Source organism: Dipodomys spectabilis, unplaced genomic scaffold (genome assembly GCF_019054845.1).
Source record: "Dipodomys spectabilis isolate Male_0828 unplaced genomic scaffold, ASM1905484v1 ptg000002l, whole genome shotgun sequence".
In the NCBI taxonomy this organism is placed as follows: Eukaryota; Metazoa; Chordata; class Mammalia; order Rodentia; family Heteromyidae; genus Dipodomys; species Dipodomys spectabilis.
In genome coordinates, this window is record NW_024870679.1 from 57939789 (window position 1) to 57956178 (window position 16390).

General features: G+C 39.5%; 1 protein-coding gene across 3 annotated transcripts in view; it reads right to left on the reverse strand.

Moving 5' to 3' along the window:
• The window catches only part of Patj (PATJ crumbs cell polarity complex component), a 289250-nt gene that overhangs the window by 204040 nt on the left and 68820 nt on the right, over positions 1–16390 (reverse strand). For all 3 annotated transcript variants that reach the window (XM_042675626.1, XM_042675631.1, XM_042675635.1), the window contains exon 18: positions 1415–1624. In XM_042675626.1, coding sequence (XP_042531560.1) covers positions 1415–1624 — 210 coding nt within the window. The remainder of the gene's footprint in view (positions 1–1414; positions 1625–16390) is intronic.

Genomic DNA, 16390 nt, shown 5'->3' on the forward strand with positions numbered 1-16390 from the left:
CGGATCCAAAAACAAAACAAAACAAAAAAAAAAGGATGCAGTCCATGCAGAATCCTCAGGCCTCAGCCTCCTGGACGCTTGGTTTCAAGGGTAAGCCCACCTTTACAAAACATTCCTCAAAGTGCAAAATCTAAGAATTGCCTGTGACCAAGTGAAAAGGAACCTTCCTGAACAGCACATCAGAATGACTACCTCAGACTCTCCAAGGACAGGGCGGGAGAAACTCCATTTTAACCATCTCCTGTGGGTTCTTGCCTATTTGACATCTTCATGGGTCATTTCTGTGCCTTACCAATTAATTATATGGCCCTGGAGAATAACTCAACTCTCTGTACCTTCACTGAGTAATTTGTAAGGAGAACAAAGAGACTACCCTTAACATTGCTTTTATATTAGTTAATATATACATAGGCTTCAATTGACAAGTACATTATCTCATAAAAAATATATATATATTTTTAAGCCTGTGTGTGTGTGTGTGTGTGTGTGTGTGTGTGTGTGTGTGCACATACATAGGCTTAAAATCCTGAATGACACAGAGTAAACACTTGGCAGAATTTTTAAACCAGGTGAAAATTATCAATTATTTATTGCATGAAATATCTTCATAGCACCGGGACAGTAAGGTGCCCCTGCATTGGGAACCATCAGTTGACAGTATAACACAAGAAGACAACATCCACATGGCTTTACCATACAGGAGTTTTAGACGCTTGGGGCTGCTAGGCCCCAAGTAGAAAAGCATTAATTCTCATTGCTCTATGGTTAAAATGACACAATTAACTAGATTTCAACCTATTGTGTCATCTTAACATCCTTCTCGAGTGAAAGATCAAATGCAGAAACATTTACTTTAGAAATGCATGCTAAAGCCAGGGAGATGAATGAAAACAGGAGTGAAGGAAGTAGCAGAGCACTCGTGAGAATAATGATGTGCTGTGCACCTATCCAATTCAATCCTCTTTAATCCTCAAACCCTACCAGGTAGACATTGCTTCTAATGCTACAACTAAAGGACATTGATAATTATAGTCAGGAACTGGTGGCTCACATCTGTAATCCTAGCTCCTCCTCTTAGGCAGCTGAGATATGAGAATCATGGTTCTAAGCCAATCCAGGCAGACAAATCCAAGAGCCTCTTATCTCCAATTAACCAGCAAAAAGTCAGAAGTTGAAGGTGCGACTCAAGTAGCAGAGCACCAGTGTTGGGTGAAAAAGGTTAAGCAAGGGCAAGAGGCTCTGAGTTCAAGCCCCAATAATATTGGCACAAGAAGGAGAAAAAACAAAACAGAACAAAAGATGCTGAAGATCAAACAGGGATTCCAGGCCAGGTACACCTGTCTTCAAAAATCCACATTCTGAACTTCTGAATGATGATCACTTCCTACAGTAAATAACAAAATCCAGCACTTACTGTCAAAGGCTTGCAGATGCCAAGGTACACAGTGCCAGGGGGTACTGCCTTCAACACTTCTACTGCATCAGCAAGCGTGGTGTTGTCCAAACAGAACTGGTTGACGGAGACCAGGCGGTCACCAGGTAAGAGTTCTCCACTTCTTTCCGCTACACCATCTGCTACCAGGGAGCGGATCACAATCACGGACTTGGTGGGGTCTAGAGGATCCTATGAATAATGCAAAGATCTATGAGTCAGGACAACCTATGCTTCAGAAAACATGTTACTATTTACTTCCTGTGATTTGCATTCTGAAGCCATGCTCAAGGCAACATGCAATAAAATAGAATATCACTGGACATCCACACAAACAGCAGCTTGAATCAAGGTGGAGATAGAATCTTAACACTTGCACTTAACACTGTCTGAGTGCTCAATTCAGGTAAACGTGTCTGTTAAACCTCTGGTGACTGACATAGTTGGACTACAAGGTGTCTGTGAACAGCTGGGAAGTAGAAGTGTAGCAAATGGCAGATAGAACATCAGCCTTGAGCAAAACTGTTAAGTGAAAGTGTAAGGCCCTGAGTTCAAGCCCCAAAAGGGAAGCACACACATACATACATGCACACACATGTGTGTACGCACACACACACACACACACACAATCAAACTATTATTAAAACTCAATCTTAGAGAGGGGAGGGGTTTTCCTATGTTGCTCCTATTGTTAAATCATGTGCACACTGTTCCACAAAAGCAAGTCTTAGCAATTAGCTCCTATTAAGCCCTTCCTTAAACCAGAGAAGTTAAACTGCCAACTTCTGTTAGCTGCCCTTTCCCTTTCCTCTCCTCGCTCCCCCTCACTTTATCTACCCTCCTCTCATCCCTTCCTTTCCCCACCTCCTTCTCCCTCCCTTTCCCTTTCCTTCCTCCCTATCTGTCTCCCTCCCTCTCTCACTTCCTTTTTCTCTCCTTCCCTCTCCCTCTCCCTCCCCCTCCTTCTCCTTTCTTGCTTGCTCAAGACTAGCACTCTACTGCTTAGAGCCACAGCTCCACTTCAGGTTTTCTGTGTTAAACTGGAGATAAGAGTCTTAACAGCCTTTCCTGCCCAGGCTGGCTGAACTTTGATCCTCAGATCTCAGCATCCTGAGTAGCTAATATTATAGGCACGAGCCACCAGTGTCCAGCTTCTCTTTTCTTTATGAAGCTAGTTTTTGACTAGCTCAGGCTAGTCAAAACTCATGACCCTCCTGCCTCAGACTCTGAAGTGCTAGGATTCTAGGCATGCACCATCATGCCTGGCTTTTGAAGTTTTCCTTCTGATCCAGTGTTCTGTATCTCTTGTGTTCCAGATATCATAGCTCACTTTCAAAGTTGTACACACAATTTTAACCAAATATATCATATTGAAGCCAACAGACACTGCACAGCTACTTTCTTGGGGGAAAAAAAAAGGAGCCTTCAAACAGCTTTGCTTCACTTAGCTAACCTTGTCTTTCTCCCTAAGTCAAGAGATCCTTGGTCATTTTCTTATATGCTCTAGTATTTAACTCCATATATTTATGGAGAGAATTAAAAGCAAAAAAAAAAAAAAGTCCAGGGAACTCACTAATAAAGTATGCAGTGTTAAAGTATAATTACACCAATATTTTCAAGTAGAGGGAGCTATTGCCTAGGAAGAGAAGAGAAGGGACGTGGAAAGTCAGTTGGTATATCAGCGGGCAATCAGCACAGGAATATAAAAGAGCTGTCTATTCTGTCACCAGTAACCATGAATCACAACACACTTTCTATGCTGAAATATGAAACCATTACATTTTAAGTTTGACACACTAATAAATAAGCTGTACAATTATGTCCTTCATTTAGGATGTCAGTTTTTGATGAAAGGCTTTTTTATTGAGGAGGAAGGCAAACTACATTATAGCTCACTCCTCTCATGAAACACACAGAAAGCAGCTAGCATTACTTTGTATGAATAATTACCAAAGTTTCTCAGAGAAAAACTGCAACAGTAAAATACCAACGGCAAATAAATGATTTGCCTAAGCTGGCTGTGAGCAATCTCTAGTTTTACAGAATACTGAATCAAAATGAACTATTTTTTAACCCAAATAGATGAATACATTTCCAAAATGTACACAATGTACATTGAAGTATAATTACCTACACTTTCCAAAATACATTTGAAAATGTACTAATACATTTTCAACAGAAATGATCATTAGAAAGAATTATAGAATTATGATGATTCACCAGGGGCTGGGAAGGTGGCTCAGTGGTAGAGTGCTTGCCTTGCATGCATGAGGCTCTGGGTTCGATTCCTCAGCACCATATAAGCAGAAAAACTGGAAATGGCACTGTGACTCAAGTGGTAAAGTGTTAGCTTTGAGCTGAAGAGCTGAGGGACAGTGCCTAGGCCCAGAGTTCAGGCCCCACAACCGACAAAAAAAAAAAAGATGATGATGATTTACCAGGAAATAATGGAACTAGATCTACTCTAGAAAGATGAATAGATTTTATTTATTATAGAAAAGTCTTGGTGAGAACTATTTACACAAAGAATTGTGTTGGTTTTTTTTTGGGGGGGGGGGGTCTCAAACTATGTAAAGCCATTCTTGCTTATTAAACTTTATTCAGTTCTAGACCTCTAATTATTCTAAGCATTAAAGCAAATATACCATCCCTTTTCTTGGGGGAGAAAACCCCAAGACAGCTCCTTTGTCATCTAAAGGAAAGAAAAAGATAGACCACCCATTTCTGGAGAGGCTCCATTATTTATAATGGTTATTTTATTTCCTATGATGACTTTTCTGACTGTGATTTCTCACACTGCTGAAGTCCTTTAATGAGCAAGGCATTTTCTCTCCTGACCATCACAGGTAGAAGCTGTCTTTGGAACAATAGCACCCTACCAGGATGGCTGCTATTCTAGAGGCCTTGCTGCATGCAAAATTACTCTAAGACCAACCTGACTCAGCTGTTTCTTGTCAGAAAGCTTCATTTTATAAAATACAATCCATTGTACCACAGGCATGGCATAAAGAACAAAAAGTTATAGTTATTTCTCAAGACCCTTGCCCGACCTTCAGTCTCTGCAAGTGAAATTTTCAATTAAAGTTCCTTTCATATTTGATCACCTGTTATCACAAGCTAAAAAAAAAACTCTCATTTTTCTCCTTTTGATAATGAACATTGTGTGAAGATTCAAATGTTGCTTTATGCTAAATTGTCAATAGAGGGCACTAAAGCCCAATCACAGAATGTGAGACATACCTTACCAGTCTCTCCCCTAGGAACTTTCCCCCTCTTTATTCAAAAGCTCTAGCAGTGTCCCATATGGTTGCTTCTTTTGAAAGAACTGGCAACTTGTGAAAGATGCTCCCTATAGCTCATAAAAATATTATCAAACCTCTCTAATCAATAAGGATCAAGAAACTTCAATCCGTATACCAAAACAGAAGACAGAAGAGGAGAGAAAAGAGAAAATTAAACAACCAAAACACATATTGATTACTAGCAGAGCTAGGATTTAAACTAGCCAGTTAAATTCCATCCACTAAGTAATACTACCTCCCTACTTGCCAATAAATTTTTGCTAAACAAACATACGGTGAATGAATGCCAACATTTACCACCTCTCAATCTAAACTGCATCCTTTAAGTGTTAAAGGCCTATGTTCCTTAGCCCAGAGGATGAAAGCCAGAGCAAGGACGTGAAGCATGTGTGCACATACAGGTATATCATGGGCTTCTTTGCCAATTTTAATGTATACTACTTTCTCGAGAATCCATCTGTTTGGTGAGCACAAGAACACCTTTATATGAACAGATGCAAACATGTGACAATCATTATGCCCAAATGGATGCAATTCAAAGTTTCTGAAGTGTCTATAAAATGAATATTTGTGTCTGTTCCCAGAGATCAAAGAGAAAGCAGATTTCCCATAAACTCAGGCAGAGTGCAGGGGCGTCGCTTGCGGCAGGATGGTGATGCCACTAAAATGTGGGCTCTGTCAACCACACACATCAACTACATGTGCAGGGCTTTAACCATGACTGCTCCAACACGTGACAAGAAACGCAAGCAAGGCATGCAGGAGGCAAAGTCGCCAGAAAAGCACGAAATAGAGACCACCCAGCAGAAAGGACAAGAGATAGACCCCAGTCTACTTCATATGAAAATCTGTCTACAAATCCTTTTACCTTTGATATTTTGGGCACTTATGATCAACTGACTATATTAAGATAAGAAGTTGGCCCAAGTCTACATGTGAGAGGAAATATGGTTAATTTATATGTCTTACTTGTAAAGCATCAGCGTTCCATGCTGTGTGGTTTAGTAGCTCAATGCACCAGCACACCTGCTCTGCAGCTGTGGCACAAAGCGCTTCACCAACAAGGAAATTATTCCAGGCAGATATGGCAAAGCCATGTCAATAGACTGATACAGAAAGTACTCCACAAATGGAAAAAAATGACCTACCAGCCAGTGAACTCAGGTTACAGCACATATACCACAGAATCAGGCTCAAGGCTTCAGTTCATAGCTATTGCCTGCCTGCCTGCCTGCCTGCCTGCCTGCCTTCCTTCCTTCCTTCCTCCCTCCCTCCCTCCCTTCTTTCCCTTCCTTCCTTCCCTTTCTTTCTCTCTTTTCTTTTTTAAGGTGCCAGGACTAGGACTTTAGCTTAGGGTCTCAAGTTCCCTAACCTTTTTGTTTAAGGCTGTTGCTCTACCACTTAAGCCACACCTCCACTTTTGGCTTTTTTGCCAGTTCACTGAAGATAAAAGTTTCATGAACTTTACTGCCTGGACTGGGTCCAAATCACAATCCTCAGCTCTCAGCCTCCTGAGTAGCTAAGATTACAGGCATGAGCCAGCACCACTTGGCTCTTTTTAAACAAATCTAAAACCATCTTTTTCTCCCTGTTACCATTTTCAGAGAGTAAGGAAAACACGTCAAGTACTATTCGCTGAAACTGAAAAACACTAGAGTAGTGCTGATTTAAGATAGTGGTTGTAATTAATTATTTCAAGAGTTTCTTCTGATTTGGCCAATAATCTAAGCAGTTATTTTTAGAAAAGAAAAATAAATTTATTGTGAATGCAATAACTAAATGATTCTAATGAACAACAAGCAAATTTTTAACTAGACTGACTCTCAACTCATTAACTTTATTTTATAATAGAATAAAGCATTGCACTAATCACACCAATTACCACACCACCATGATATTCAAAGTATGTGTGTACAGAATACAATTCAGTGCACTCGCAGTTGACTGCACTTATACAACCCCTTCTTCCTTGTGATACTGCTTCCACTGGATAGGAAGAATAGTTTTTCTACACATCACACATAGAACTCAACAGCCCTTGAGCAGCGAAAAAAGCACAGCATGCAAGGCAATTAAAAGTGCAATGGAAGAGAAGCATATAATATTAAGCTTACATATCATTTTACTCGCATATCTAATAGTTTAAAAATCTATTTTGAGCTGGGCATGAGTGGCTCATGCCTGTAATCCTACTTACTCTGCAGACTGAGATCTGGGGACCACAGTTCAAAGCCAGCCTGGGCAGAAGAGTCCATGAGATTCTTATCTCCAAGCAACCACCAAAAAAGCCAGAAGTGGAGATGTGGCTCAAATGGTATAGTGCTAGCTTTAGCAAAAAAGCTAAAGGAAAGCACAAGGCCCTGAGTTCAAGCCCCAGTATTGCCTACCTGCCCGCCGCCCCCTCCACCCCCGCCAAAAAAAACCCACCAGACTCAATAGTGTTGGGGTTTTTTATTCAGTCATTTACAGATCAACTAATAATCCATGACATATAGCACATGACGTGAAGAATCAAGTTTGCTAACTTTAGATTATACAGGAAAAGCCCCAAAAGTCCAATCTCCTGGGAAACTCCAGACAAACCACTCATAGTTCAAAACATTCACAGTTCACAGTTTCGTATTCTGGCAGCAAAAAATCACTACATCTTTTCAGAGCGCTGTCGCAGCAGGAAGAGTAAAGGTAATGGCTCATAGACTTCAAGGATAATAAAAGGCAAAGGCTAGAAGATGGCTCAACTGGTTTAGGGGCCGCCTATTAAGCATGGGACCATGAGTTCAAACCCTAGTACCACGAGAAAAAGTAGGGGATGGGGGAAGCTAACAAGAAGCAAAATCTTTAGAACTTTATTAAGTATGTCTATCAAAAAAGACAAATAACTAGAAACAGCCACCATCTTCAATTAAGGCACAATTAGGGTCCAAACTGAATGTTCGTCCTTCTGGCCCTCTGGAGCTCAGCTCTACCACGTCCTACTCTAACAAGGGGGTTGTGAACAAATTCTTAACCTCTCAGTACTGGTTTCCTCCTCAAGACACAAGGATAAGCCCAGAATCTAGCCCTGGACTGTACAAAAGATGAAATCAGATAAAGTGCCCCAACGACACAGGAAGCTGTTAGCATATTGTCATGTTTTCCAAATCAAGAATTAGAACATGCTAGGCATGTGGCTCACGCCTGTAATCCTAGCTACTCAGGAGGCTGACATCTGAGGATCACAGTTCAAAACCAGCCTGGGCAGGAAAGGCTGTGAGACTCTTGTCAGAAGTGGAGCTGTGGTTCAAAGTGGTGGAGAACTAGCCCTGAGCACCAAAGCTCAGAGACAGTGCCCAGGCTCTGCACCAAGATAGATAGATAGATAGATAGATAGATAGATAGATAGATAGATAGATAGATAGATAGATAGATAGATAGATAGATAGATAGATAGATAGATAATTAAAAGGAACAAAATTTAGAAATTTAGAATTAGTTACTAAAGAATATAAAGAAACAAAATCAGCACTAACATCAATTCCATATCACTGCTATGTCTGGAAGGTCACTTGCTGCGTCCACACAGTCCTCAATTCCTTTTGAGGCCTCTAGCTTCTGAGAAATAATCCTGTTAGACTCTTACTTCTATCACTGTTATAGCCATAATGGATGGCACAGAATGGGACCCAATCCTGTTTGCTTTATTCTAATTTAACTTTGTGCAACTGCTCCCTCCTGCTAATTGAATTTACAGTCTATCCACAAGAATGGGACTTTTGTCTAGTTCATTCACTGGAGATCTCCCAAACCTACAGTATAACTGGCATAAGAATTCTCAATGAGCATATATCATATGTAACATCTATAAAGGGAGTATATTTTCTCGCCAATCTAGTCTCTATATCAGCTCATAGTAAATGAACAAAAACATCTTTGGAGGAAAACAAATGACAGGTATAGCATACCTGTGCTGAGAACGTATTTAAAAATGTTTCTCATCATCATCATTTTTTTCAGTAAAAATTGATTATTTTGTGCAGAGAAAAATACAGGCATTTATATGTATCTTCTTATTTAGACCTCATAACTTTACAATAGTATGTGATTTTTATTTTAGAGAATATTTTTAGCAAATTGAAAATAAGAAAAAACTAACATGTTTGCCGGGTGCCAGTGGCTCATGCCTATAATCCTAACTACTCAGGAAGCTGAGAGATGAGTATTACAATTTAAAATCAATCCAAGCAGACAAAATTAAGAGACCACAGTTCAAAGCTAGCCTGAGCAGGAAAGTCTGTGAGACACATCTCCAATGAGCCACCAAAAACTGGAATTGGAGGTGAGGCTCAAGAGGTAGGGTGTCAGCTTTGAGCAAAAAGATTCAGACCCTGAGTTCAAGCCTCAGTACTGGCACATATAAACATACACACACACACACACACACACACACACACATGCACGCACTATGAACACACACAAAGGAAAAGCAAAGAGAAAGGAAAAGGAAAGGAAAAGGAAATGGGGGGGGAGTGAGAGGAAAAGAAAGAAAGAAAGGAAGGGAGGAAGGGAGGGAGAGAGACAGAGAGAGAGGGAGAGAGGGAGGGAGGGAGGGAGGGAAAGAAAGAAAAGAAAGGACTATGAGAAAGTATCATTCAGCTGACAGGCACTTGTTGCCTGCCCACTGTTCTGTTTTCCCCCCCCATTAGATACAATCAGAATTTTTGCCCAATTCATATTCCAGAGCCATGAAATTCCCACAAAGTTCACCATCAAGCCTGACTTAAGATCTGCGAGGCCTCCTGCTAACTTCATGCCCTTGCAGCTGCCTCGCCAAGGCAAGCTTTTGATCTGTGCTATCTGGATTTCAAGCTGATATACACACAGCCTCTTTGATCTCTTATTAAGTGGCCTCGGGTCTCCTGATGCCTTTCGTCTTGCTGCACGGAGGTCTTTGGAAGTCAGCCGTCATCCCAAACACCTGACAAAGTCCACGCACCAGGCGTGGGTTCCCTTCATTCACCCACTTTGCAGGCCTGAAAAGCAGTATTTAAGCCAGGAGAGAATTTCCCCAGTAGCCACAATCAATCCACTCTATGAACACACCACTAAGAATTATTTTCCAAATGAAGCAGCTTAAAATGATTTAAAGGATACAGAACGTTCCCATAGCGGGAAAGCAAGCAAATCCTCTGTGAAAAGAAATCTTCAGCCCAGTTGGCACTGGAGCTTATGGGACTTTGATGTTAATAAAAATAAATGTGGATAGGAGTCAGGAATAGGCAAAATGTAGTCTTTATCAGCTCCCTTAGGTCCTGTTAAGCAAAAATGACCTTTCAGTACAGCTGTGTGGTTTGTTCAGCAGCAAGCTAGACAACAGATGTACAAGAACATAAACACTATATAAGTAGCAAATTCACTACACTTTGCTTACTACCAACATCATACTTGGGTGCCACAGACTCAAAGAGTTCTTTTAAAAAGCCTCCAAACTGGGCACTGGCGACTCATGAAGTCACTCAGGAGGCTAAAATCTGAGGATGACAGTTTGAAGCCAGCTTAGGCAGGAAAATCTGTGATACTCTGATCTCCAACTAACTACCAAAAAGCCAGAAGTGGAGCTGTAGCTCAAGTGGCAGAGCACCAGGCCTTAAGTAAAACAAAAGTAAGCAGGAGTGTGAGGCTCTGAATTCAAGACCCAGTACTGGCACAAAAACAAATAAGTCTACAAAAAGAACCAAATACTAAAGCTCACATTATAAGTCTTCTAACATGAGACTATAGAACTTGCAATATGTGATTACCCTCTATATTCTATTCTGGAAAAAAGTTTTATACTTGACTTTTTAAGGTTACTATTCTCTGGACTGCTGTGTATTAAAATAATGTCACAATCCATCAAATTCTGCATTCTGGGATCTCAGCATTCACTCATCAATTAAGATGAATGTAAACACATCGACTTCTACAAGCTACTGACCCCTGCCAATGGATAGCAATATCTACTTAAAATCTCCCATCTCTTGACAAAAATTAAGTCCTAATACCTTCCTTCCAAAGCTCAATTTCCTCAATTCCCTGAAATATAACATTAAAACTGGTGGAAGAAACAAGACTTCTGAACACTAATATCAAAATGTGAATATAAATATTTTATAACCTCTTAGCTACATAGGCCACTAAATTAATTACTGCATATATAAAGCTGAAATTGACAGTTACATATTGCTATCACTTAATCTGTCCATATCATGGAAAACCATTAGTAAATCCATGAATTATATACTTGCTTACTCTATTTTTTCCAGGAGAATTATCTGAATGACAACATAAGAAAGTATCCATTTTAAGTGGGCTAAATTTGTGTCTCACAGTTACAACCAAGAAATTCAGTAAAATGTACTAAAATTTACACAATATATGCTCTTTTGATCAGTAATTCCACTTCTAGAAATTTATCACCAGATTTATTGCTACTGTTTTACAAAAATATATGACAAAGATCCACTACGGCCTCATTTAAAATATATACCAATTGGGTACAGGAGGCTGATTAAATACATTATTGTGCATCAGCAATAAAATATGATGCCGTTATTAAAAAGAACCAAGTAGCTCTATAAATACTGAAATGAATGAAGAGATTTCAGAGAATAAAAGCAAAGTGGTTGAAGTGTGTATTTGTGTCAAAGCTAAAACATTGGGGGGCGGCAGGTGGGGAGGGAAGAGATAGTAGGGAAAAACAAAGGATGGGGTAGCAATGCTTGATAGGAAATGTACTCATTACCCATAACTCCTTTGCAAAGTATCTTTACAATAATAAAGAAGAAAAAAAACCTAAAACATTACAAAACAAAAACAAACCACTGCTTATAGAACCATGCATGTATAAAGTATTTCTGGGTGAAGAGACAAGAAAAAAGCTGTTTTTGATTTTTATCTGTAAAAGAGGGTAACATTGTCACTAGATGCTTTTATTTACCTTTGAACTTTTTTGCATGTATTACCAATTTTTAAAACATCTTTAGTAAGTCAGGCAGATTACAGGCTCAAGTCTGTAACCCTACGTAGTTAAGGAGGTAAAAATGAGAGGATCATGGTTCAAGGCCACCCCAGGTAGAAAAGTTCAAAAGTCCATGGGGCATGCAGATATGGCACAAGTATAATGTCTGGGTGCCATAATGTACTCTTGTCATCCAACTCCAAAAAGGGGCTAGAGGTACACCTCAAGTGGTAGAGTGCTTGCCCAAAAAGAGAACTGACACAATCCCTTCACAGAACTTTTTCTTTTGGTGCCTGTCATAGGGCTTGAACTCAGGACCTGTGTGCTGTCCCTTAGGATTTTTGCTCAAGGATAGTACTCTACCATTTGAGTCACAGCTCTATTTCTTGCTTTATTAGGTGGTTAATTGGAGATATGAGTGTCACATACTTTCTTGCTGTGCTGGCTTTGAACCCTCATCCTCAGATCTCAGCCTCTTGAGTAGCTAGCATTAGAAGCATGGATTATTTAGCACCCAGCTTCACTATTTGTTTTAAATAAACCCTCATTACCCTCTGGGCTTTCAAACAACTTTAAGCATCACTAACAGTATTTATACCCTAGTCATTTCTCAATAACTGTGCTATCATGCTTTCTCTTTTTACTTCCTTCAATGTCTGAGACAAATGCAAAATCTTGCAAAAATACCTGTTTTTGGCAAAAGCCGAGTCTGTACATGAGGAAAAGAAATGAAGAACAAAATGTAGGAGGGAGGAGAATTATTGGTTAATAAATTGTACCTTCTAAATCACTGCAATTCAAAAGTACCAAGGTTGGCAATATCATGGCTAATGTTCAAAAATTGGCTAATGTCAAACATTTCCAGTGAATTATAATCATGTGGGGTTATTCAAAGTTCAACATAAATCAAAACACCAGAAAATATCCACTTGCCATGTTTAATTTATAAGGTCAACTGAAGGTAAAATCCACATAGTTTAAAAGTTTTTCAAGGTTTCTGGTAGAAATTTAAGGAACTACTGACTCTTCAAACTACCTAATAATTGCTTCATTATTGAATGTTAATCTACAACAAATTACTCTGCACTATTTAGGATTCTTAAATTTGCAATTATTTTCTTCTGAAGCAATAAGTACTAGCTCTTGCACAATACATCTGATCATACTATATTAATTAATTTTTAATACTAAACTTTCATATAAACACTAAAAATGAGATTATTACCTAGCAGCTTAGTCTGTAAGATATGAAATTTTTTCCAAGCTGGAAAAATAGGACCATCTCTTATAATGAATTCCATAAAAGGATGTTCTATAATAAGACACACATGGAAATACTATTCATAAAGAAAGGAGTAATACAGCAGTATGGTTAAAAACATTTAGATCTAGGGCTCCACTGCTTGAGTTCAAATATCCATTCTATCATATATACAACTAGTGAGAACTTACATTAGTGACTTAATTATTTTGTGCCTGTTTCCTCACTTCTAAAATGAGGACAAGAATAGTGCCTATAGCCTGGCACCATAGCCTTATACCTATAATCCTAGCTATTTAGGAGGCTGATATATGAGGACTAAGGTGCCAAGCTCAGGAAGATCAATCCTAGAGACTCTACTCCAATTAACCAGCAAAAAGCCTGAAGTAAAGGTATGGCTCAAGAGCATTTAGCATGAGGCCCTGAGGTCAAGCCCCCCGTATCAGCACATAAATGAATGAATAAATGAGTAAATTAATAAAAATAATGTCTACTTCATATGGTTCTCATGAGGAAACCATGCACCAACATTTAAAAGCAATGAGAACAAGGCCTAGCAAATAATAAACACTCTACAAACATTACTTATTATTATTGTGTCTTTTCCTACTACTGCTATTATTACTAATGTAAATAATAATATTCCACAGAGATAATAACCCAAGAAAGGCATTATAAGTAAGTGGCAGAGAAGTAAAAAAAGTAACTAAGGCACAATGTAGGAAGCTCAGCTAGGACCTAAAAAGAAATTATGCTATAAACAAGCAAGATCAATAGAAAGCCCACAGATTGGGAGAAAATCTTCACTAGCCATTCAACAAACAAGGGTCTCATATCTAAAATATACTTAGAACTCAAAAAATTAAATCCCCCAACAACAAAACCTCAAACAAACAACCACCCAATTAATAAGTGGCTAAAGACTTAAAGAGAAGACTTCTCTGAAGAGGAAATAAGAATGGCCGATAGTCACATGAAGAAATGCTCAACTTCTTTAGCCATAAAAGAAATGCAAATCAAAACATTGAGATTCCACCTCACCCCAGTTAGAATGGCTATAATCAAGAACTCTAATAACAACAGATGTTGCAGGGGATGTGGACAGAAGGGAATCCTACTGCATTGTTGGTGGGAGTGTAAACTTGTTCAACCACTTTGGAAAGTAGTATGGAGGTTCCTCAAAAGACTCCACATAGAGCTCCCCTATGACCCAGCAATCCCACTTTTGGGCACTTACCCAAACAATCACAAATAAGGCCATAATAAAGCTACCAGCACAACTATGTTTATCGCAGCATTATTTACCATAGCTAAGATATGGAACCAACCCAGATGCCCCTCAGTAGATGAATGGATCGAGAAAAGGTGGTATATACACAACGAAATTCTATGCCTCCATCAGAAAGAATGACACTGTACCATTCGTTAGGAAATGGAAAGACTTGGAAAAAATTATATTAAGTAAGCCAGACTCAAGGAAACATAAGTCCCATGGTTTTCCTTATCTGCAATAACTAGTATATGTCTAGGACACGTTGACGAGGTCAAAAGCTATGTACATATGACCATATAACCTAATACTAAGCAAAATGAACCCTAAGATAGGGACACAAGAGATTTTATCTTGGTTGCTGTTCTTTTTAATGTACTTAAAATGTACTATGTGATTTTTTTTTTTGTTTCTTTGTATGTTCTTCCCCCATGGTACAACCCCTGTTGTCACTGTATTTGATTCTGGTATCCTGCATCTTGTATATACATTTTTCTAATTTGGGGAGGGGAAGGGAAATAATAAAATGCTGAAATAAGGATACAGGATGACCCATTGTAATAAAACAGTATGTTGAAAATGAATTTTACAATTTGGGGGATTTGGGGAGGAAAGGGATAGTCAGAGAAAAATAAAGGAGGTGCAACAATGCTCCATAGGAAATGGATTCATTACCTTGCTCATGTATCTGTTACCTCTCTGTACAGTATCTTTAAAATAAAAAATATATATTAAAAAAAGAAATTATGCTATAAAAACTTGGAAGTGGTGCTGTGGCTCAAGTGGTACAATGTGCACCTTGAAAAGCTCAGGGACAGCACCCAGGCCCAGAGTTCAAGCCCCATGACTGACAAAAGTAAAGCAAAACAAAATCCAACAACAAATTCATGCTGGGTACAGGTGGCTCATGCCTGTAATTGTAGCTACTCAGGAGGCTGAAATCTGAGGATTACAATACAAAGGCAGCCTGAGCAGGAAAATCTGAGATTCTGATCTCAAGTAATCACCCAAAAACCAGAAATGGAACTGTGACTCAAAGTGGTAGAGTGCTAGCCTTACACAAAGAAGCCAGAAAGCTCAGGGACAGTGCATTTGGCCTTGGGTTCAAGCCCAACGACAAAAACAAACAAAAAAACCAACTTTTGGCAAATTTCTGAAGAGCTTTGTTGCTTAGTAATTAACAGTCAAACTATAATATTCATGTTCCTGACAAGTTACACACAATATTATTTTCCACGCCCAGTCCTATAGACCTCAAAGTTACACAGATGCCAGTAGATTCTGTAACAGCATGCACACGTGGGGCAGGATTTTAGAGGAAAACTTTAACCTGTATTTTATGTGCTGTCTGATCCATTGTTTTCTATCTTTTTCCCTTTCTCTATCTTATTCCAATGCCTTTCACGGAAATGAATGTCCATGCTTTATTCTTTGATCATATGACTGATTTCTAGAACTCTGTATCAGACTCAGCATTTTTATTTCAGGGAGAAGAGCTTGATGCTCTGCCTCATTCAGCTCCACAACTCAACTTACTGCCTGTTCGGACAGCTGCCACGCCATTGTTCCACAGCCCAGCTCAGCATCCTTTATCTGCCCACTCACATTTTCCTAAAGCTCAGCTTCATTTATATCACAAGCAAACTTCTGGTCAATAAATCACAATATTGCTCAAGACTTGGTGAGCCACACCTCACTTCCAGTTTTTTGTTGGTTAACTGCAAGTAAAAAAAAATTTTTTTTGTCGGTCCTGGGGCTTGAACTCTGGGTCTGGGCGCTGTCCCTCAGCTCTTCAGCTCAAGGCGAGTGCTCAACCACTTGAGCTACAGGGCCACTTCCAGGTTTCCAGTGGTTTATTAGAGATAGGAGTCTCACGGTCTTTCCTGCCCGGGCTGGCTTTGAACCATGATCCTCAGATCTCAGCCTCCTGAGTAGCTAGGATTACAGGCATGAGCCACCAGCACCCGGCTTGTAGGTAAGAATTTTATGGAGGGCTGGGAAAGTGGCTCAGTGGTAGAGTGCTTGCCTTGTATGCATGAGGCCCTGGGTTTGATTCCTCAGCACCACATAAGCAGAAAAAGCTGGAAATGGAGTTATGGCTCAAGTGGTAGAGCACTAGCCTTGAGCTGAAGAGCTGAGGGACATTACT